The sequence below is a fragment of the Mastigoproctus giganteus genome, chromosome 5, assembly GCF_048544385.1.
Source record: "Mastigoproctus giganteus isolate SK-2022 chromosome 5, ASM4854438v1, whole genome shotgun sequence".
NCBI lineage: Eukaryota > Metazoa > Arthropoda > Arachnida > Uropygi > Thelyphonidae > Mastigoproctus > Mastigoproctus giganteus.
This window is the reverse complement of record NC_143579.1, coordinates 65,362,099-65,387,582: the sequence shown is the minus strand read 5'-3', so window position 1 is coordinate 65,387,582 and position 25,484 is coordinate 65,362,099. Positions and strand designations below refer to the sequence as shown.

Here is a 25,484-nt window from a genome sequence, read left to right as displayed (position 1 = left end):
TGTGTTTGGGTAACTAAGAGTAAGAACAGGTGCATGTATACTTGTATATACACCAATTCTAGAAGTATAGTAAATAAATTTGATGAATTTGAAGTGTTAATCAAGGCATCAAAGGCAGATATTGTTGGGATATCAAAGACATGATGTCACACAGATATAAGCAGTTCAGAATTGAAATTGGGGGAGTACAGTGTGTACAGACAGGGTAGGAAGGTAGGAGGGGGTTATGCTGTTAGTTAAGAAACACATAAAATATAAGGAAGTACATCCAGTTGACATGGGCTGACAGTGCAATGTTGAGTCAGTTTGGTGTGACATAAATACTGGGAAAGGGAAAATGAGAGTAGGAATGTATTATAGACCTAGTGACTCTGATGAGTACAATGAACAATTGTACAGAGAAATAAAGTGGGTGAGTAAATCAGAATGTCTTGAAATGGGAGATTAACTTTTGTATATTGACTGGAACATGTGGGTTGGTCACTCGATTTTTGTGGATTTATTTGAGGATTGTGTTGTACAGCAACATGGTTGAGGGACAACCAGAGGTTGTAATATTCTTGATCTGATTATCAGCAGTGATGACGCATGCATTAGGAATTTGCACATAAAGGAACCACTAGGTGACAGTGATCAGTCGGATTTAGTTAAAGATGTAACTACCATCAAGGGTAAAGGGAAGAGTTTTTTTGTTTTCGTAAAGGTGACTACAGTGGTCTCACGCAGTGTTTGAATTCTATAGAGTGGGATCAACTGAAGTTGTTAAAACCAGTGAATTCTAAATAGTAGGCCTTCAGGGAATTAATCTTTGAAGCTACTAGTATTTTTCATTCCAATTAAAAATTTTGTTCAAGGTTTTGTCCTAAATGGATCTCAGATCAACTAATGAGACTTGTGGTCGATTAGAAAAATGCATGGGATTAATATAAGCTGTCAGGCGACAGAAATATATGGTAGATATAAGCTGGTCTGTAATCAAGTCACAAAGGAGGTTAGGCAAATGAAGGGTGATTATGAGAAATCTTTTTTTTTTTGGCTGATGCTCTATAAGCTTGCTTTCTTGCATCATATGCCTCTGCTAATGCTAAAATGCTAAATATCTTCATGTCCATCTTTGAACTGCCGATATCACTTAAATACACTAGTACAACTTAATGTTTCTTCACCCTTAACAATTTTTAATGTTTTATATGCTTATGTTGAGATTTTCCCAGTTGAAAACAAAATTTGATATTTGTTTGTTGCTCCATTGCAAAATTATAACAAAGAATGTTAACACGGCTAACAAAACTGGTTGTTACTTGTAACCCATCAACCTACTGGACAGTTTCTGTACCACTATCTGTTGGATGAAGTTTTAACTGCAACATAACACTTCAGTTTATTTTCAAACTCTTCAAACATGACTGCAACAGCATCAGTATGGGAACTTTATTGCTGCATCTTACATTATCTGTGATAACAGTTTGTAAACAAATGTTTGAAGTTGCAGTGGTGGCTGTTGAATAAATTAGTTTATTCAAATTCCTTAGTAAACCTGAAGAGTTATGGGTTATTTTACATGTTCATTTTAAAGCTTTTCTTCGCTGCATCATTTTACTATGTCTGATACAAACTAATATAGCATTCCTGTATAACCACACTTATGTGAAATATTTATTCTAAGAATCTTTAATTAACTTTGGCAATGAATATGGAAATTTAGATCTGGCAGAAGGTGAGATTCCCATTCTATATGCAGTACATCTTGTATTAGTTACTACCTATTTAAAATGACTAAGCCTTATGTCTTCATACTTTTTTTTTTTTTTTTCCCTCTACACATCTGCAAAACTGTATGGTGTTTAATTAGAGTAAATTTATAAACAGGAAGTGGTTTATTTTTTATTTCATTTTAGTAAAAGCTTCCATTAATTGTTTAATAATGGTCATTCAAATGATTTCTGTTGCCTGTTATATCTTATATACCTAGTTTATAGATTGTTGATTACTGTTTCATATTTTACAGTTTTTATATTATGCAGTAACTTTGTGCAAACCATACAGATCATGGAGCTCAATTAATAAATGTTATATTTTGCAGATCTCAGATATAATCACAGGCCAAGCGGATGAAACCGTGACAGCCCGTGAAGCTCTTTTACGATGGGCACAGCGCACAACCGATCGTTATCCTGGTGTTAAAGTATCAGATTTCACCACAACATGGCGAGATGGCCTAGCATTTAACGCTATTCTTCATAGAAACAAGTATATTTTTATTTCCTTTGCAGTATTTTATTAAATTAACTTACATTTTTGTTGGAAATTATTTTTAAAGAACCAATACATGTTCTGTGTATATTGCCAATCAGTACTACAATTATCTTGTTTCAATTTAGGTATAGGCAAAAACATTTAGGATTCCAATCTACCAATTAAATTCAGTTTTTTTTGTCCATTTTTGTAAATGAAGAAAATGAATGAAAGTAAATCATTTTCATTCTCTTTGATTTATTCAAATTGCCAAGCATTCATTGGTAATATCTTTTTTGATGATTAATATTATTTGTAATAATTATTTCTAATTTTCATTACTGTCTATAAATATAAAATGTTTCTGTACATATTTAGTTATATAGCATCAGAAGAACACTAAATACATCTAAGAAAACATATAAGAAAAGAAACTTTTTTTTTTTTTTTTTTTAAATGAAAACGTCAACTGGATATTAATATAATGGATCCTAAATGCTTTTAGCGTTAGCATCAGTAGGGCATATGATGCAAGAATGCAAGCTTATAGCATCAGCAAAAAAAAAAAAAAAAAAAAATGGAGGGGACAATTTTTCTGACTCTGCCCAAATTGCCAACATCTTAGGGGAAACTTTTGCCAAAGGATTAGCAACAGAAAGTTACACACAAGCCTTCAGAAGATTTAAAACAAATACAGAAAAACAAAAATTAAACTTTTCGTCTAAAGCAAATGAACAATACAACCTACCATTTGCTCTAAACAAACTGCATAGAGCCCTATCAACATGTAAATGCAGTGCTGTAGGACCAGATAATATTCACTACTCGATGATACAGGAACTAAGTACTGAATCATTGCTGTCACTTGTTGATCTGTTCAATAGACTTTACCTAGAAGATACATTCCCTAAACAAATGGCACCATGCTACAGTCCTTGCCTTCCTTAAACCAGGAAAAGACCCGACAAACCCCACTAGCTATAGATCCATTGCCTTGACCAGTTTCCTCTGCAAAATTCTTGAAAAGATGATAAACCGTCAACTGATATGGTACCTAGAAAACTTTAATCTCCTACATTCTGCCCAATATAGTATCCGAAAAAACAGATCAATTCTAGATGTACTAGTAAGACTTGAACTCCATCTGAAATGCATTCCTTAGATTGGAACATTATGTCACGGTGCTTTTTGATATAAGTAAAGCTTATGATTCCACGTGAAAGTATGGAATACTCCGCGAATTATACCACCATGGACTTCGGGGTCACCTCCCGATTTTCCTTCAGAACTTCCTGTACAAATGCAAATTTCATTGTTTTAAAACTTCATTATCGAAGAAGAAGGAGACCCCCAAGGCTCTGTACTCAGTGCTACACTTTTCATAATTGCAATAAACACCATTGCTGAACAGATTCCAAACACTATTGATACAGCACTGTTTTTAGATGACCTTAGCATTTCGTGTCATGCGAAAAACATTAATGCTATTGAGAGACAGTTACAAGTGGCAATAAATAAGATCAGTTCATAGACACAAACTAATGGATTTCAACCCTGTCCGCATAAAACGTTGTGCATCCATTTTTGCCGCCAACGTAAACTTCACCCACATCCGGAACTACAACTAAATGGCCAACCAGTAGCAGTTCATCCCAACATACAGTTCTTATTTATTATTTATTTTTTTTATGTAAACCCCAAACACGAGAGGTATTAGAACCTATAGTACTTAGTACCATGCTTGGGTTGGAGGTTGAAAAGATAAAAGAAGATAAAATTACAGTCTACAGAAGAAGATACTTCTGTAGACTGTAATTTTCAGGAAATACATATGAAGGAAGGTTGTTCCAGAAAACAGCAGTTGAATGAATAAACGAGGAAGATGAAAAGTTGGTTCTGTGAGTTTGAAGTTGGACAGTAAATGGATGTTGGCTGGTGGTGGCACGTGTTCGGACTGTTTTGAAAGAGAGAGTGGGAATTATAGAAGCCAATTTGGAAGAACAATGCCCATGGAAGTATGAGACAGCGAGTGGAGAGACTCTGTTAGAGATGAATCATTAATTAACATAACTGCTCTCTTCTGAATGGAATCAAGAAGACTGAGAGAGGTTTTGGGGGCACCACCCCAGATGTGGGAACAATATTCCATGGCACGGCAGATTGTGATTTATACAGAGTGAGCAGCTGTTTGGAAGAAAAGTAATGCCGAGAGTGAAAGAAAAAACCAAGTTTTTTAGATGCAGAGGAAGCAATATTTGTAATGTGCTTGTGCCAAGAGAGATTAGAAGTCAGGGTAATCCCCAAAAGAGATATACTATTTTGCCTAGAAATCGGAGTGTCACTAAAGAAAAGCATAGGAGCAGAAGAACCCTTTTTGCGAGATATAAGACAAGACTGAGTTTTAGAATGGTTGAAATCAACTAAGTTGTCTTTGCTCTACTGGAGAATTACCTGAAGATCGACATTTAAGGAATTGGTAGCAGATTTTCGAGGAGCGCTGTTCAAGCTAATTGAACAGGGCAAGGTTTCTCAAAATGGAAAGTGGAATGCAATGTGCTATCATCGGCAAAACTATGGATAGGATTTCCAGTCAATGGAAGAAGGTCATTAATATACAAGACGAAAAGAGTGTGTGTGTGTGGGGGGGGAAAGAACTGAATGTTTCGGGACACTGGCATTAGTGGAGAAGTTAGAAGACAGAGCGCCATCTACCATCACCCTCAGTGAGTGATCAGAGAGAAAACTGGATAACCAATTACTAAAAACATTTGGCAAACCATAAGATGTAAGCTTGTTTAGAAGACCTTTATGCTAAACACGATCGAAAGCCTTTGACATGTCAAGAGCAACTACTTGTATTTCACCGAACCTTTCCATTGAATTTGTCCATAAATGGGTAACATAAGTCAGAATATCACCAGTGGATCAAACTGATGGAATCCATACTGGCGATAGTTGATCAGACGGAAGGTTTCTAGGTAGCTTAAGAGTTGGCAGTTAATTGATTTCTCCATTACTTTAGAGGGAGTAGAAGTAATTGCAATGGGACGATAATTGGATGGGAGGGATTTGTCACCCTTTTTAGGAACTGGCTGGATATGAGCAAATTTCCAAGCAGAAGGAAAAACACCTTTGGAATAAGAAAGTGAAAAAAGGCGGCAAAGAATAGGAATAAGTTCAGGAGCACAGATTTAGAGAACAAGTGGAGAAATACCATCAGGACCTGGAGCTTTCTTAACATCAAGATCAAATGTCAAAATCCTTCTGATATCCTTTTGACGGAAGACCACAGGAGGCATTGAATGGAGTGTTTGGGAATGGTGGGAGGTGTTTTACCAAGATCATTAATACATGAGTTGGAAGAAAAATGGGATGCTAGCAGGTCAGCTTTATCCTTGGCTGAAGTGACAACAGAACAATCTGGTTTGGACAGAGGTGGGAGCAGAGATGGGCAAAAGTTGTGGCCAATAGCTTTGGCAAGAGACCAGAATGCTCGGCTACCATTAGGGCAAGAAGCATGTTTTCTACTCTTAGCCTGTTTGAAATCTAGTTTGGACTGATTAATGATTGCTTTACAATTGTTGCGAGTTTTGATGTAGGCAGAAAATGAAACTGAAGAATTGGAAACAAGCCAATTACGATATGCAACATTCTTCTCTTGAACAGCCGATCACATTTATTGGAAAACCAAGGTTTAGATAAAGGACGAGATTTAAAAGTGGAGTGTGGGGTAAATGATTCCATTCCTACAAGAATAATTTCATTAACGTGATCTGAGCAAACGTTTACATCAGAAGTTTTGAAACAGTAGTCCGACCAGGGAAAAGAAGAAAAGAAATCTCGCAGGTAATCCCATTTTGCATTCTTGTAATGCCAAACAACACGAGGTTGGGAATAGCCATGAGATAAAGGCTCCATTGGAGAAGAGACAATCACCAAGTTGTGATCTGAAGTGCCTAAAGGACCTCTCACTTCGACTGTGTACTTAGAAGGGTTGTTTGTGAGAAAAAGATGAAGTGTGTTGGCTGTATGATTAGGATTGTCCGGTATTCTTGTAGGTAAATGAACAATCTGTGCAAAGTCATTAGTAATTGCAAAACCTCAACATCTCAACCAGTTGTGTCAGTGTGACTAGAAAATGGAATCCATTTGGAGTTGTGAACATTAAAATCACCAAGGAAAATTACTTCACTGTTAGGAAAGTTGGACTGGAAAAAGTCAAGTTTCAAAGAGAGAGGAAGTCAAGGAGCTTCAAGTGATTAGTGGAGTTGGGAGAACGGTAGAGACAACAGATGAATTTGACACAATGAGGTAGAGAGATTTTAAGCCAGAGAAGATCAAAGAGAGGAGATTCCAAATTGCCAAGTCTCTGACTGGGAATATCAGAACGGACATATGCACAACTACCACCTTTGACGCGAAAGGAATCATACAGCGGATAATTTGGGCATCTGAGATGAGCAGTAGTTGAATCACCCGATAACTGAGATTCTGTCCGAAAAAGTACATGGGGTTTGGCAGACTGCACATGGAAATGGACATCGTTGAGATTGGAATTGAGACAACGTATATTTGTGAAATGAATTAGGAATTGTTTGGGAGGTGCACTTCCTAAAGATAAGCACTTGGGAAGTGCTTATCTTTTTTGCAGATAAGCTTGCTCTATTAGTTTGACAATTCATGGTAATTATAAACTTTCCTTTTTAGATTATATTAAAAAACTAAGAACATCCTGTCAACAAAAGCTAAATATCATCTGGGTTCTCTCAGTAATTAAGTGTGGAGCTGATAGAGTTTCTATGTTGCGATTATACAGAGCTTTAATAAGATCAAAGTTTGACTATGGAGCACCAGTGTATAGCTCAGCAAGACCTAGTGTCCTTTGCTGGCTTGACCCTATCCATCATAGTGCAATACGCATTGCCATAGGAACTTATCGCACACCTCCAATACACAGCCTGTATGCTGAAGCGCATGAACCCCCTCTCTCAATCAGAAGACAACAACTTGCATTATGCTATGCATATAAAATTAGATCTATGCCTGAACACCCAAACTGGGAGATACTTTTCACCCACCAGTGCAGCATGTTATACCAAAACCGCCCTTCCGCGAACCGTCCATTAGGTATGCAAATAAAATACCTTTCAGATGAACTTAATCTGTCCTTTAATAATGTTGCAAATACACTTCCAATTTCCTGTGCTCCTTGGGACTGTACTTCACCTTCATGTGATTTATCCCTACATCATTGGAATAAATCTACATTACATAAAGAAAATTTCTTACAACTGTATCGTACAGTAATGGACCAGTTCCCGAACTTTGTTGTAGTGCATACGGATGGACAAAGAACGAGGCCCACGTTTGAATTGCTGCAGTTTTCCGAACATCACATTGGCCTATGAATTTCCATAGAGTTCAGTATATTTTCTGCCGAACTAATGGCTATTCAGCTTGCACTGATGCATATAGAGTCCTCCGATATTGAAAATAGTGTAATTTTTACAGCCTTTTTAAGTGCGCTTCAAGCGCTGAAAAACTCTATAATTATCACCCACCCAGTCTTAAAGGAAGTAACCTCTTCTTTGCATACTTTATTTGAACTTGGGAAAAGCATACACCTGTGCTGGGTCCCTGGACCTATGGGAATTCCAGGAAATCTATTAGCTGACAATGCTGCAAAATCGGCCATCTTACCACCCAATGACAATTGGAAAGTACCATATGAAGATTACAAATCAATAATCCAGAGAAAATGCATGTACCAGTGGCAGTTATCATGGAAAAATCAATATAGCAATATACTTCGGAGTATCAAGCCAAAACATGAGCGATGGCTTACAAGCTTCAACTCGATTCAACAACAGGAGGTAATATTAGCAAGTCTACAGATAGGTCACACAAATATCTCTCATAGTTATCTATTAAGAGGGGAGATCCCCCCCCCCCCAAGTGTCATCACTGCAACGCAATGCTTTCAGTAAACCCTATCCTTGTTGAATGTCTAAAATATACAATAGAACGCCAGAATCTTTTTCACCCCAGCCACAACAGAAGACCCTCTTATACTTATTTCACTTTTAGTCAATAAAGTAAATGTCTCAAGCATTTTTACCTTTCTAAAAATTATTAATGTATACCACCTCCTTTAACTAGTTAAAAACTAATTTGCTGTACTATTTTTTGCGATTATCTCTATTTGACAGGAAATAAAATAATACTTACCATATATGTGGTGCACTATGGCGATAGTTGCCGATGCATCTAATAAATCCTTAAACCAGCAACAACAACAACGACACCACTATGAAGAATGTCCATTAATCATCACCCTTTGCCTTCTGCCCTGCAGCCATCCTGAAATCTATGTTAGGATCTTTTCTGTAATCCAAACATGTTCCCCTTATACAGTAACCTGTCATGAGGGACCGAGTTTTGCCTATTGAGAAAGGTTTATTTAGAGTTCATTATCCAAGCTTTATGGGCTTTGAAGAGGATAGGTTTAGCCACCTCCTGACCTTTAGGAGAAAGGTAACAGAGTTTACTGAAGTGCTGACTGTTTGAGATTCTTTACCCTCTGGAATTTTTTTATTTTTTTTTATTTTTTAAATGGTGTAATGGTTTTCAGTTTAAGTTTTTTGGTCTGTACATAATGTCCTACAAACAGTTACTTATAAATGGACAGAATGTTTATTTAATTTTCTGAAATATTACAACGTCCAGATTATTTATATTTCTTGCACTCTTTACACCGCAATAAATACTTTACTGTTCAGCAATACACTGCTGCACTTTTAAAAGAACCTTGATCAACTTGAATATTCCCTAAAAGAACCTATGATGTGTAAAAATAAAACATTTGGAGGGTGAGGGGGGGGTAGATTTTATGAAAAAGAAAAGCAGAGTCCTTTTCTTTTCTTTTTTTTATTTTTTTAAATACAGTAGCTGAATTTTGGAATAGTTTATTCAGCTTATCTTGAATGGTTCAGTAAGAGATTGCACTAATGCTACTTTTTATTCCAACCATCCAATATGTTCATTGGGTAGTTGGAATAAAGAAGGATTAGACAGACTATTAGAGGGTATGGACAAATGATGTGGGTGGGATAGTTTTTTTTTTTTTTTTTTTTTTGCTGATTATATATAAGCCTGCACCATTTGCCACTTATACAATGCCTAAGTATGCTGATGATACAAAAGGCTAGTACAGTGGTTAATAACAGGAATAAGGTTATGCTATTTCAATTGGATAGCAGTAATCCCGAATGGTATACCGTTTGAGTGATATCATACTGAAGGTGGTAGAGAATGAAAAAATCCCAAAGGTAATTCTAGTCTGATATGAAGTTCTCTGAGCAGTGCAGGCAGGCTTCTATGGCAGCTTATGGGGGTTCTGTTAATGACATGCAGGAATTTTGCTAACATAGAGAAGTTGATTATCTTATTTCTATGGCAATGGTTAGGCTGTATTTTGAGACTTTCACACTGCTTTGCAAGTCTGTAAGCCTCATTTTAGGAAAAATGTAAATCTGTTAGAATGGGTGCAGAGAAGAACAAACAACAAGATTAGTAAGGAACACAAAAGGGTATTCTTACCAAGAAAGACTAGATCTGCAAATTGCATAATCTGTAGGCACATCATAGCCATAGTAGCTTATGTGCCATTAAACTCCCATAACAACATGCATCATCTGTAAATTGGCACCTGCAAGGAGACCTGTTTGTGATGCTTTAAATGGATTGAGTAACCTAAATGTTTATGGTATCCTTACCCTTTGATCTTGAATGTCGTGCATGAAGGACATTAAAAAAGGATGGCTGCATGATAGATGTGTGAAAATTTACTTTTGGCCAGTGAGAAATTATTGTTGGCACAAACTTCAGTATGGCGTTGTTTGAATAAATATAGTTAAGGATTAGACAAATTATTAGACAGGATGAACAGATGATGTGGGTAGTTTTGTTTTTTGGCTGATGCTGTATGAGCTTGTTTCTTGCATCAGTTGCCACAACTAATACTAATACCTTAACAGACCAGTTCATGGAATTTTTTGGTTTATGGGAGACCAGGGATTGTGTAATATATATATATATTCAAATGTAAATGCAAATACATATGAGTTTTGTGTAATTTAAACCAATTAGAGTTGAGAAATTTTGTCACTGAGTTAGACATGTTCTTACTTGTTATTCTTTTTAGGGATTATACAGTAGACTCTGGATTTTCTGGGATAGATGGTAAAAAAAAATTCCCGGATAATCGATTTCCTGGTTAATCCAAAAATACAGCAAGTCCCCGACATATGTAAGAGATACTTTCCAGGACTTCTTACATAACTTTGGAATGACTAATAAAATATTGCTAGTATATCCCTGATATGCCAGAATTATAAAAACCACATAATATCCTCAGAAGAATGAAGAAAAATAGTTATACAAGTTCAATTAAAAACTTTATTTGGGGATGGTGGTGAAGTAGCCAGAGTGGCACATAAGAAAAGAAAACATAAAAGGAATTAAAAATGCATGTTAGTACTGTAAAAACTGATATGTGTTTTCGTAGCTTTGGTTGTTATAGTTGATTTCATTGGTACCGATCCCTTCACTGCTTCTCATATTCTGTCTTTCTCCTTTAATATCGTGTTCACCGTTGCCACTGACAAATCTGAATTCCCTGCGATACTTGTTAATGTTTGGCCATTTTCATACACCCTTATTATTTTCATTTTCTGATCCAACTTGATCGCTTTCCTTTTCTTGATGGATTTACTAGTACTGCTGTCACTTATTCTCTTAGTCGGCACCATGATAACAGTGAAAATTAAATTTTCTGAAAAGAACTTCACAGGGTTAAGGCGAAAACTCACTTATCACCCCATGCAAGCTCACATTTTACTAAAGCACATTTCTGGAGGTCACTACCATCCAAAGGCTATCCTGGAATGGATACCTCCTGGAAGAAGGAGAAGAGGAAGACCTAGGAGGATATAGATAGATAGAGTATGGGGATGCATGACAGCTGGAGGCTTAACCGACCGAGACACCTTGAACCACACTTTATGGTGGGAAAAAATTCCTACCAAAAAATAACTTGTAGGTTGAGGAAATCCATTGTAAATGGAAACACTCCTCTTGAAGAAGACTACCATAAAACAATAAAAACAATTTCAACTTTCTGAATTACTGCGCTTTTCTGTTGCTGCAATTCATTATAAATGGGTAGTAAACTTGATTTTATTGCATTTGTGATAATACTGATAGCTGAAATTCTGTGGGTTTTTAAGTTACAGTATTATAGTGAAATGTGTGTCCCCTTCACTGAAATCTTCAGTCACATAAAAAAATATATATATATAAATAACATAACATAAGTCTGAAACTATGTAAGTCGGGGAATTACTGTATCGAAAAATGTTCAGTAACCTACGTAAAAAAGTATGGCGATAGATGAAAAAACGTACCATGTACTACTGGCATGTCCAATACGATGCTTCCCTTTATTTTTTACAGTGTCATGCATGGTTTGGTCACCAACATTATAATTATTCATTAGAGATTAAATGGATGCACCATTTTCAAACTTTTGAATAATTTCAAGTTTTTGTTTAATTGAAAGAACAACTCTTGCGTTTGCCCATCATTTTTGCGATTTCTGAACAAAAAAAAAAAAAAAAAATTGAAAAAATAAAATAAAATAAATAAATAAAATAAAAAAATTAATAAAAATTCCGATATCCCTGACATAAATAACGAAACAAAATTTGCCTTTTATTGTGCTGATTGATCACAACAATCGATGCTACGCGCTAAAACCAGCTAAACATTTGGTTTTTTTTTTTTGAGTGGCAGATGTGAAGACAGCAGGGGTTGCAAGATAATATATTCACTAATTTCCCAATGACAACTTATATAATGCCACTTATTTATGACTTGCAAAACATCTGTTTATACCTATTCTAGTTTTTACTTGAATTTTATGATTTCTGGTTGTTTTTTTTTTTTTTTTAATTTGGAGTCTTGAAGTGTCCGAGTTAATCTGATCCCAGTAAATCGAGAGTCTGCTGTATTTGTTCTTATCAGGTTTGTTTAGGGTTGCCTTATACAGTGGTATACTGTGTAAGGCCACTCCAGCTGACTCTACAAGGTGTCAAAGCACTGTGTATTGGATTACACCACTTTTAATCAACTTTATGGTGCCTTTAAAATTAAAGGGAATTACAGTTTTATCTTCAGATCTTTTTAATTGCATTAGAAATTACAAGCCATTTTATTTAATGAAGGATAAAACCACTTAATGCCAGTTTGTATATACTTATTTTTCTCTTTATTTACATTGTAGAACACAAAATATTTTGATCAGATATTAAATTTATTTATTTTTTTTTTTTTCTAGACCCGATCTCCTCGACTTCAGATCTTTACGAATTAGGTCAGCAAGAGACAACCTAGAACTTGCTTTTTCAGTTGCAGAGAGAGAGTTTGGTGTAACAAGGCTACTTGATCCAGAAGGTTCGTGATATAATATTTATTTATATTTTTTGCTTAACTGTTAAAAATATAAACATATATGTCACACAATCATTTGTTTCTGGAATGAGACAAATTAGTGGATAATATGGTAAAATTTATCTTTGTGTTTACGATCTTTATAATTAAGACATATCACCTGCTTTATGTATGGCCTTCTTAAAATTTCCTTTATTACTTTGTGATAAAAAAATTAGCTTCTCAATTTAAACTTCTAAAATATCAAATTTTAGTGTATTTGTATTTTGCTTCAAGAAACATATGTCTGTGATACTTAGAATTTGAACCAGGTACTCAAAGTTGCACACAAATATGCTAGAACAATCACTATTCGTTAAGATATTGAGATATAGGGCAGTCCTTAATGCTGTTTTGTTATGGTTTTTTTTTTTTTTTTTTATATGAAACCCCCAAACACGAGAGTTATTACAACCTATAGTACTTAGTACCGTGCTTGGGTTGGAGGTTGAGAAGACGAGAGAATATATTTGTTGACATTAGACTTGAACTTCTGTAGACGTAATTTTCAGGAAATACGTATGAAGGAAGGTTGTTCCAGAAAACGGCAGTTGAATGAATAAACAAGGAAGATGAAAAGTTGGTTCTGTGAGTTTGAAGTTGGACAGTAAATGGATGTTGGCTGGTGGCGGCACCTGTTCGGACTGTTTTTAAGAGAGAGCGGGAATTACAGAAACCAATTCAGAAGAACAGTGCCCATAGAAGTATCTGTAGAAGAGGCATGCAGCAGAAACAGTACGTCTATGAGACAGCGAGTGGAGAGAGACTGTTAGAGATGAAACATTAATTAACCTAACTGCCCTCTTCTGAATGGAATCTAGAAGCCTGAGAGAGGTTTTGGGGGCAATGCCCCAGATGTGGAAACAATATTTCATGGTAGGGCGGATTTGTGATTTGTACAGAGTGAACAGCTGTTTGGAAGAAAAGTAATGCCAAGAGCGAAAGAGAAAACCAAGTTTTTTAGATGCCCATTACAATATTTGTAATGTGCTTGTGCCAAGAGAGATTAGAAGTCAGAGTAATCCCCAAAAGAGATATCATTTTGCCTAGAAATCAGAGTGTCACCAAAGATAAGCATAGGAGCAGAAGAATCATTTTTTGCGAGATATAAGACAAGACTGAGTTTTAGAAGGATTGAAATCAACTGAGTTGTCTTTGCTCCACTGGAGAATTACCCGAAGATTGGAATTTAAGGAATTGGTAGTGGATATTCTAGAAGTTGAAGCTGTTTGAGCAGGGCAAGGTTTCTCAAAATGGAAAGTGGAATGCAATGTGCTATCATTCAATTGTAAGAAAAATTTGTGGGGACATGCTGTATGAAGTAATGAAATTTTTGATATGGTATACGCATGGTCAGAATATACCCAGATCCTTGGCATAACGTTGGGTCGACAATGTCCCCAGCGTAATTACTACTCGGATTTCCTCCAGTCACTATCTGGCAGAGTAGAGGTAGCAAGATTATACACTAGCTGATCTGGAAGCCTCCTAAAGAGTTACCAATAGGTTCAGTGCGGTGCTGTGTACTAACTAGCGGCCGGGCTGCGAACACTGTTTTAGAGCTGTACCCTCGAAATGGAAAGAAGATTGGATCTCACCATGATGTCCATCATAACTTCAAAAACCATCAGTCATACTGAATGATGGAAGAGATAGGGAAGGGTTGACGGGAACTTAGCTCTAGAGACTAAACATGGATTGCACCACTTCAGGCCTCTAATAACCAAAGTGGTGGTATTGCACCGGTTGATGCAAGTCATCTACCACCTAGTATTGCCTGGTAACACAGAGCAGCAACATTCCTCCATATGGTATGTGCATCAAATCTCTATCCTGCTTACGTTGATTCACACCTGTGTGGTCACCCACAGTGTGCTTGTGCATGGGGGTTATACCCAGGATTACTAACAGTCCCACCATCGTGAAGGTGCAAGCAGAGGATTTGGCTGTCACAGACCATCTGGACTTCACCAAAATTGGGTCCACCTGACTTGAATGTCACACGAATATCAGTTGCATCAGCATTTTAGACTCCCAGTACAGCTTGTCTGACAGAATATCTGTGACAACCTCAAGGACCGTTATGTGTTTGATTTACAAATGCGCCCAATTCCATTTAGCACTTACTAACTTTTGTTATAAAGTTAGTGACCGTTGGCTGTGGAGAAGGCTGGTATCATCACAGCATCAGTGTTGAATTGCCTCTACAATTGGACTTCTGTCATTATCTGTAGGGATATAACAAAATTCTTATTTTGGTTTTAACAACGCTCTAGCCATTAAAGAAGAGTTGAAAGGCATGTTTGAAGCACGTGGCCTGTCTTCCAAAATTTGGTTTGTTTTGTTTGTTTAAATGTCACATTTGTAATTTTCATGGCACTCTACAAATTTTAAAATCTTTATAATAAATTTAAATGGAAGCACCTCAGAGTAATTATTATTTTTCAGTTGCATATTAATAAATCCTTACATAACATGCAGTGCTGTGTTTTCTATACTGTTGTATCCTGCTTTGAAATATGCATTTCAACACACATCAGAGATTTATTTGAGCTGAACCTGGCCCAGAACATGAATAAACTTAGAAATTTTATCAGAATATTTTATCTGTTCCCTATAATCAGTTTTTACCAAAACTGATAATAGAATTCAGAATTTATACTCAGTATACTGATCTTAGTCCTGTTTGCATTTTGCCAAGAAACAAAATGAAACAAACAAACTGTGGTAGCAAAATTATGGGCAGTAGTGGAGTTTCCCTGCAGTAACCAAGTTTTCAGCCTTGGCTGCTGTGGGACTAAACCAGCAACAAGAAGTCTGGCTAGAAGATACTCTGCAACCTGTGGATCATAGATAGCTAGTCTAGTGTATCATTATTGGCCATTTCGTGCAAAAAAAGTGTGGGTTTCCTTTTATCAGCCAAAAAAAAAAAAAAGAATAATAAAAATAAAATAAACAAAATACTCAGTGTGTGTTTCCCTCCTCATCCAGCCTTTGAAGTTCCTCAAGATATCAGATGGAGGGTAACTGCATATTATTAAATTTCACTAAAAACTGAGATGTTCTTAGTTTTTAGCAGAATTTAACTTCTAGTACAATGTTGACTTTAAAAGCTGCCTGCTTTTTCTGAATTTTTTTTTTTTTTTTTTTTTTTAAGATCTACTTTTTCTGAAAAAGCTCTGATTTCTGTCTGTTTTGGTCTCAAAATTTCCTGTTTTGCTTACAGGTACTCAACTTACAGCTTTTCAAAAGTTGGCAGCTATACTAATTACTTGTGTGTTACTACTTGAGGTCACTTTTTTTGTGATTTTTATTGAAATTTTATTTCATTTATATATATATATATATATATATACAGTGGTACCTTGGTTTGCGAGCATAATTCGTTCCAGAAACGTGCTCGTAATCCAAAGCACTCGTATATCAAAGCGAATTTTCCCATAAGGAATCATGGAAACCCAGATGATTTGTTCCAAAACTCAAAAATATTCATATATTGTAAAAATGATTAATACAAAATACATACATACATACCTTTTCATATTTTTAATATTTAAATTTAATATACATAAAGCAATCGAATTTATGGTAGGACGACTTTCACTGTCACTAACGGAATCACTGCTATCTGTTGACTCTTTCTTTTTGTGCGACTTTAACAAGGAACCTCTCCAATGATACTTGCTTTTGCCTCCTCTTGAGGATTTCACGGAAATATGACATTGCATTGTCGTTAAACAGATTCATCGCTCGCACTATTACAAAATGAGGAGGCACGCTTGATACACTTAAACAAAGCTGCGCGCGTGTAGCAATTGAATAAACAACACCGTAAAGGCAGAGATACACTATTAACACTTCACATTTTACTAAAGCACATTTCTAGGGGTTACTACCATAAAACAATAAAAAAATTTCCAGTTGCGTTTCTGCTAGTGGAATCTGTTATAAACTGGTAGTAAACTCAATCTAATTGCATTTGCGATTATACCGATAGCTGGAATTGTGTTGGTTTTTACGTTATTATGGTGAAATGTGTTTCCCCTTCACTGATATAAAAACCATAAAAAAAAAATACATTTTCAGAATCTTCTCTTCATTCATATCGTGTTGCGTTCGGTTGGGGTGATTCTGCGTTCGACTGCCATTTCTTGTAAACACAAAGGCGAATCGTGCATAAGCGAATTCGGTTCGTGTTATATAAATTGTGTATGATCGAATTCGTGTAGTGTAAACACGTGTTATACGAGGACTGACTGTACTCGTATTGCAAGACCTCACTCGTTTATAAAGTTAAAATTTATTAAAAATTTTTGCTCGTCTTGCAAAAGTCTCGTAGACCAAGTTACTCGCAATCCAAGGTACCACTGTATATATATATATATATATATATATATATATATATATATATATATATATATATATATATATAAAAAAGCAAATTGTAAAAATTGAGAGAAAAAGCTGACAGATGGAAATGTAAAGAGCACAAGTGCCAAACTAGTAGAGAAAGGATAGAAAGAAAGAGAAGTATTGAGAATGGATGAAAGGGAAAGAGGACAAAAAAAAAAAAAAAACCTAGGTGATACTTTGAATTATACAAAATTAAAAGCTGAATTAAAGCCAATTAGATGGAATGAAGCTAAAAAGAAAAAGTAAAAATAAATTATAATCCACTATCATGTATCCAATAAGAGAATGGAAAAAAAAAATATTTTTTGTTGATTCAAGAGATCCAAATCTAAAGATATGAGAAAGTAAAGACAATAAAAAAAAAAAAAAAAATATATATATATATATATATATATATATATATATATATATATATATATATATATATACTTAGATAGTATGAATCAGAGCTGTAATACTCAATATGTTCTACGTTGATAATAATATTAGTAAATTAATAAGAGGAGTTTACCTCAATATAGTACGTGGAACACTTCCGTATGATACCCTCCAGAAATTAAAACGGAAAAAACGAAAAAATCGACAACTTACCGGTACATTAAAGTAAAATATAAATAATTAAAGTAAAATATAAATAATTAAATAACACAATTCAAAATCAATTCAAAACAATTAAAATTCAAATTAACGCAATTAAAAGAATCTAACGAAAATATTCAAAACGATTTTCCTTCCTGAAGCTGACAATGCTTTTCGACCGACTGTCGTGATCACAGGAATGAATTTTCATTCCTGTGATCACGTTACTCGCAATCCAAGGTACCACTGTATATATATATATATATATATATATATATATATATATATATATATATATATATATATATATAAAAAAGCAAATTGTAAAAATTGAGAGAAAAAGCTGACCGACTGTCGTGATCACAGGAATGAATTTTCATTCCTGTGATCACGACAGTCGGTCGAAAAGCATTGTCAGCTTCAGGAAGGAAAATCGTTTTGAATATTTTCGTTAGATTCTTTTAATTGCGTTAATTTGAATTTTAATTGTTTTGAATTGATTTTGAATTGTGTTATTTAATTATTTATATTTTACTTTAATTATTTATATTTTACTTTAATGTACCGGTAAGTTGTCGATTTTTTCGTTTTTTCCGTTTTAATTTCTGGAGGGTATCATACGGAAGTGTTCCACGTACTATATTGAGGTAAACTCCTCTTATTAATTTACTAATATATATATACATGCTATAAATAATTGATATATAAAGTAGGTAATTCATTGGGGGGACTACACCTGTTTATGTTTCAATGAACTGCATTTTTATGCCTATGTATAGCTGTGGAAGGAAAAATATATTTCAAGAGGATACTCTGTTAGAATGAAAATAATATGGAGGTGGGGGAATTATAATAACGAGGGTAAAAGTGGCAAATTCTTTCTTAAAGATAGGGATGGTAGTCCCTAAATTAATTTTTATAACTTTCTTATATACTTTTGTATCCTTTGCTGCTTTTCACACCTAGGTACAATTGCCATATAACCTGTATACTATAACTAAATACTTATCTATCCCCACTTTTATCCATATTATATGGCTTTTCTATAAACTTAAAAATCTAAACTTTATATTTATAGTATTTTTATGTATTACAGATGTGGATACACCTGAACCCGATGAAAAATCACTTATTACATACATTTCTTCATTGTACAATGTGTTTCCAGAACCTCCAAGTCAACATCCATTTGCTGATGATGTAAGTTCTCTAAACAAGTGTTTTTTTGTTTTTTTTTTCTCCCCCAAATCCCTTAGTTGGTATGTCTGGAAAAGTGTTTTGATTTTTTGATGTTTCAATTTGGTATATATTTTACAGTAATACCCCGACTTACGCGAACTCGGAGTTACGCGGTTCTTGATTTTTTTCGTTTGGAAACACTGCCGCCCACTATCTTCAAGGTCGTTTTTCGTATGCTATTGATATACGGTGCGACGGCGGAGAGTGAGAGTGAAAGATGAACAAAATTCAACTTTGCTACCGCATGAGCTGCACACATATACAAGAATTTGCTTCCAACTGTCATATTTATATGTGTGCGTTCAAATTCGTGCTCAACTTTTGTCGGAAATTACATCATTTTCACGAAGAAAAAAACTTTCCAGGCTTTAAGGTTTCAAAAGACAGATTGACAGTGATGGTTGGCGGGAATGCAGCTGGTGACTGCAATTTAAAACCTTTCTTAATTTATTGCTCCGAAAACCCAAGCGTTTTAAAAAAATATATCTAAAATTAGCTTACCAGTGATTTGGAAGTCAAATCATAAAGCTTGGGTGACAGCTTCCGTTTTTGAGGACTGGTTTGGTCACCACTTCATACCCGAAGTCGAACATTATTGCAAGTCTAAACAGATTCCATTTATTTTAAAGTGATGCTTCTTATTGACAGTGCACCCGGTCAACCCTCCTGCCATCCTAATTAATTTCGACCCACGTGTGAAAGTTGTGTTTTTGCCTCCAAACACAACCAGCTTGCTTCAGCCGACGGACCAGGGAGTCATCAAAACATTCAAGGCCTACTACACGAGGCATTCGTTTGCACGTCTGAATGAAGCTATGAGACAAAATAGTGAGATATCTGTTAGACTTTTGGAAACAATTCAATGTTTTAGATGCCGTAAGAATCATTGAAGAATCTTGGGATGAAATTCACAAAAAAACATTGAGTGGTGTCTGGAAGAAACTTTATCCATTTTTTTTCAAAAACGAGACGAACACAACGCCAGAAACTGATCATGTCGCTCATGTGATAGAAGAAGTTGTTAATCTTGCTAGGCAATTAGATTTGGAAGTCAATGGTGATGATGTCAACGAGCTGTTGGATTCACCTAGTCAGAATCTGACAATGAATGAGCTCATAGAGATGTGTGAGCAAAACGTCACTGAAGTATCCAACACTTCAGACCCAGTTCCACCAGAAAATCACATGACAATTGCAAGCTTGACAGAAGGTCTAAGCTCAGTTGAAAAGGGCTTAAAAATTTTAGAAAACAGACTCCAACGAAGAACGTGTTATAGCTACAAAGCAAGGAATAAAAAAAATTATTAGCTTGCTATGAAGAAATTCTGCATGAAAAAAAGAAGGCGCTGTGTCGTCAGACGAATTTGTTAGATTTTATGAAGCCATCAACATCGAAATAACTTTTTTACGTAACTCATTTATTTTTTAATACATATTTTGTATTAATATGTATAAAGAATTGCAATTTTATTAAATATTTTTCTTCTAAACTAGTGTTTTTGTTAGTCCTTGGTCCCAATTAAACAAAATTTATATGTATTTATATGCAAAGTTGTACCCCGACTTACGTGAATTCGACTTAAGCGATTTTCGTTGGACCCACCTATCGTGTAACTTTGGGGTATTACTGTACTGAATTAGTGGGTTTTTTTTTTTTTATATACATATGGCTAAAATGTGAAAATTGTGTTAAAAAAAGAGAAATAAACCACCCTACAATTGGCACTATAAAGTAAAATTTAAATTGCCACCAAAGGGGTAAAATTAATAAGGAATCTATCAATTTTAAATGTAAATATCACTCTTTATCTCAACTACACTTTAAAACAATATTATTTGCACTTTTTTTTTTTTTAATGTTGTTTTTATGTTCCATCTAGGAAAAACTTCGTAAAGTAGAGGAATATAAGGAATTTTCTTCTAGTCTCCTTTTATGGATGAGGGAAGTGAAGGCTATGCTCAAGGACCGCACCTTTCCTAATACACTCCTGGAACTTAAGGTATTACAGTGTTTTGCACTGAAAATTGCTTACCGGAAATGTTAATGTGTTGGCCTTTTTGCTACTAATATCAAGAAAATATTTATAATAGCAGTTATAATAGACTTATTTGTGGCCCTGGGTACCATGCATTTTGTGTGACTTTGTGAAATCTCTGTGAATAAATTGCATTTCCTTAGAGTGACTGTACATTTTTTTTCTTTTGAGTTCTAGTGCTTATTACATTTCTTTATTTGATAATAGTTTCTTTCAAGAAGTTTTTGAAGAAAGCAAGGAAGGAAAACTGCCTTCCTATATTTTTTTTTAAAATTAATTACTAACACTTGCTGAAGTTTGCTTGGTCACATTGGCCCTATTCCTGCTCCCCTGTTGATGGGCTGGTAATCTGGATGAAAGGGGTCACTTGTGGCCAAAAGGAGTTCAATAGATCAAGCTACTGTGGATACATATTTCCACCATTAGAACCTTTGAACTTAAGACTGTCATGGAACATGGCCCCAGTCATCCAAAGAGATAGCAGATAGAAATACAAAATTATGACATACCAACTTCTCTGGTGATGCAGTCTCTAACTTCTCATTCCATAGGCAGGCTATTGCTAATCTTAATTCAGAAATGTCTAGTCTGTTGCTGGGTAACCAAAAATGGTGAAACATCTCTAGTCTTGAGGACCTTTCCATTGATACTGAAAAATCAGGATAGTCTGAACAGCTATTAAAGTTGTTGACCATTTAACAGAATAACATTAATAGTGACTCCTCACAACACCCTCCAAAGGTGTTACCTCTGAGTGGAATCTGCTCACTGTAATTGAAGAGAAAATAACCAAGGAGCTCAGTGAACCAAAGTTGATTCATGCAAGACATTATGACCAAAAATGATATCAAGCTCCTTCCAACCCAGTCCATCATTCTTACTTTTAATGCTCCAGTTCTCCCATCTACAGTTAAAGCTCCTTACCTGAGCAGTCAGGAGTGGGAGTGCTGTAGCACACTCTCTTTGAGTAGGCCGGGGTTCAAGCCCCTGATTGCTTAAATAGGTTGATCTGCCAACCCGCACTGGACCAGCTGGCAGTGCAGATTGGCAGATCAACAAAAAATCAAATCAACAAAAAAGCAATCAAAAAATATAAAGTTGAGCACAAAGCCACACATCTTGTGACACAAAAACAAGCTCTATGGAACATGCTTAACTGATCTTATGCATTGGTCACTTAAAACTGCAGTTCATTGGCAACCCAAACAGATGTTTCAATTGAACTGAATGTTTCTCTTGTTAACTGGGCTGTATAATTCCAAAAAACAAATGGTAAGTGAAACTGGTAATGCTCCAATCATTATCATGATTGATACTGTCTGAACTGTGCATGAAACAACGAAACCTAAAATTGTTTTAAGATTGAAAGAACGTGCCGTCACACACTGGCTGCATGGAAGTCAATATTCACTTAGATGATGATGATGACACAGTTCTAGATGTAATGTGATACAGTAGAAACGGAATTTCCAATATTTCTCAGAAAGGACAAATTAAAGCAAGATCAGCAGAAACATAGATTGAAAGAAAGTGCAGTCACACACTGGTAGCATGGAAGTTGATATTCACTTAGATGATGATGATACAGTGCTAGAATTCATGCATGTGATACAATAAAAACAGAATTTCCAGCATTTCACAGAAAGGACATTAGGAAATTAAAGCAAGATCAGCAGAAGCATACCACTCACAAAAAAAAAAAAAAAAAACAGTCAGATAAATTCTCTTCAACGAAAACCAGATAATGAATAAAATTTCACAGTGGAACTGCAGAGGCCTATGGAGTAATTTTGATAACCTCATTATTGATTTATTCGTGTAGATTACACAAATAGGTGTATGCTTATAGGAAACCTTTCTATCACTAGAAGTTTCTCTCATATTCTTAAAATCATACCATGTATAGGCATGATGGGGTTGTTTTTTGATGTTCAAAATTGTATCCCTACCGTCCAGGTATGCTACTTGAATATCAAAAAAGCAGACTAGAATAACTATTCTACTTGCAGTCCTACTGAACTAGTGTGTACAGCAACAGTACCTTGATGATGTAGCTCATTGCATTACTATATATTCGCAGCAGCAGCAGACGAAATTTTCATACAAAATTCCTAACTGTGCAAGTGTGTACAACAAAACCAGTGGGGCATGCAGATTGCTCCTAAGCCAAACTAGAAAAAAAAAAAAAAAAAAAAAAAAAAAAAAATCGTGCTTGGAATCGCTTTCATAAATGCTCGTCCACAGTCAACCTAATTATTTTCAAAAGCCAAAGCTTGGAAAGTTGCAGGGGGGAGAAGCAAAATGTGACTCTAGAATTACCTTTGTATCAACAAAAATATTCACCCTTTTCTTATATGGAAAAAAAATACAAGCTCTGAGTGTGAAATTTCTACCATTGCAATCTCCAATAATATGATGGAACGGGCCTTACCTGTCCTCTTCTACAGAACTCACAAATGCTTTAGGAAAATCCTGTAATATCTCTGCCTTCTCTTATATGTTCTTTTCTTTATATAACAATATAAACTTAACTTCTCAACAGATTTCTCACTTGCGTACACCAATTTTTTACTTTAGCAGAGCTCAGAGAACCAGAGCTCCAAGTAGCACAGCAGAACCAGATGGAGTTCACTACAGTATGCTTAGGTATCTGAGTGAAGCTTACCTCTGCATTTTATTACATTGCTACAACTGGATCTTTTCAGAAAATGCCTATCCTCTCTCTCATGGCATCGCTTTTACATTTGGCCATATCAAAACCAGGCAAGGATTCTTCTCTAGTTCAGGACTATTGACCATTGTTATTGACAAGCATCGTGATATTATTAAGGACATGCATTGATTAGGACTGAGGGGGCCACTTCCCTCAAATAATACAGGACTTCTGAACACTATATACCTTTCACGTCCAATATCAGAATATACTATTGGTATCTCAGATTAAAGAAGAGGATGTCCCACAAGAATCCATATTGAATGCAACCCTATTCACAATTCTGGTGAACAGCATGATACAAGACCTTTCAAAAATCATTGAAGTTTATATGCATGCAGATGACGTAACTATCACCCGTCAATTGCAGAGCATGAGCAATATTGAAAGACAGCTCCAAAATTGCTATAGACAAAATAGGATCCTGAATCTTGCACAATGGCTGCTGCTGCTTAGCAGAACAGAAACTGCATTCACTCACTTCTGCAAGCTGTGTTCACACCATCTTGATTCTGAACTACAAATCAATGTACTGATTTCTCTTATTCACACTGTTTGGGTTCTAGGCATGACATTACACAGGAAATTAAACTTTCAAGCTCATATGAATTATCTTCTCACCATCTGCTTAAAGTAATTAAATATACTCCTATCTGTTCCTTTCATGTAATGGGGTGCTGATCGACTTGCCCCTCTTAATCTTTATAGAGCTCTTATCAGGTTACACTTAGATTATGGATCTCCATTATACGACTTTACAAGGAAAAGTACTTTACAGCAATTACACACCATTCAACATATGGCTTTGAGGATTTCTCTAGGGGCTTTCAGAACTTCCCAAGTTCATAACTTTTATGTTGAACCTCATGAGCCTCCATTACACCTTTGCAAGAAAACATTACTCTTGCTATATTCTTCAAACATTTACACTCTTCGCTCTCATGTTCAGTCCCATTCATTATTATATAAGCATTTCCAATTAAGAAATTGGAAATGCTTATATAATAATGAATGGGACTCAATTTATAATAGGAAAACAAATGAAACCTGATCTGCTCTTCACTTAGTCATAAGGAACTGATTCAAGCTTGAAATCTTGAAATAAGCAATATGTTTCTGACCTGATACCACCAGACCCACCTTGGAATAGTATCACGGCAATCTACAGTGACTATTTTCAACAGTGGGAAAAGAATACTTCTGTCTTTCCCCAGTATTAAGCAGTTACATTCAACCCATTCCTTTCTAATTCATAGGCCTGTGAAATCTATACTGATGGATCAAAAACGATACTCTGATACTTGCTCTGGAAATCTTCCACTCTTTCACCATTTCAGTCTCATTACTAGTAGCGTGCATTGCCTTCACTGCTGAATTCCATGATATCAACCTAGCTGTTACTGAACTCTCACTCATACTGATTTTTTTAGTAAATTTTTGGTAAATTCTACCATGATTACAGTTATTGATTGTGTTGTTATCTATTGTTGTTTGCACTTTTTTTGTTTGGTGAATAAAAACTAAGATACCCTCTATCACATCGAAGTTATTTTGGATTTGAATCTTGTACCCTAGTCACTTGATAACGATTTAGTTTTGTAAAGGAGGTTTGTGGATACCGTGCATAATGTATACAGATATTTGTATAATAACACATAAATTTCACAGAAAGCTGGAAGAAAAGTAAACAGCTTTGTAAAACTGTAGAAGGCTCATGATTT

The 25,484-nt window shown here is 35.3% G+C and overlaps 1 protein-coding gene across 7 annotated transcripts in view; it reads left to right on the top strand.

Moving 5' to 3' along the window:
• Positions 1-25,484, top strand: part of LOC150085455 (uncharacterized) — a 1,845,429-nt gene that overhangs the window by 464,837 nt on the left and 1,355,108 nt on the right. For all 7 annotated transcript variants that reach the window (XM_090374043.1, XM_090374041.1, XM_090374042.1 and 4 more), the window contains 4 exons: positions 2,084-2,250; positions 12,632-12,747; positions 18,872-18,975; positions 20,895-21,014. In XM_090374043.1, the coding sequence (XP_090230169.1) occupies positions 2,084-2,250; positions 12,632-12,747; positions 18,872-18,975; positions 20,895-21,014 (507 nt within the window). The remainder of the gene's footprint in view (positions 1-2,083; positions 2,251-12,631; positions 12,748-18,871; positions 18,976-20,894; positions 21,015-25,484) is intronic.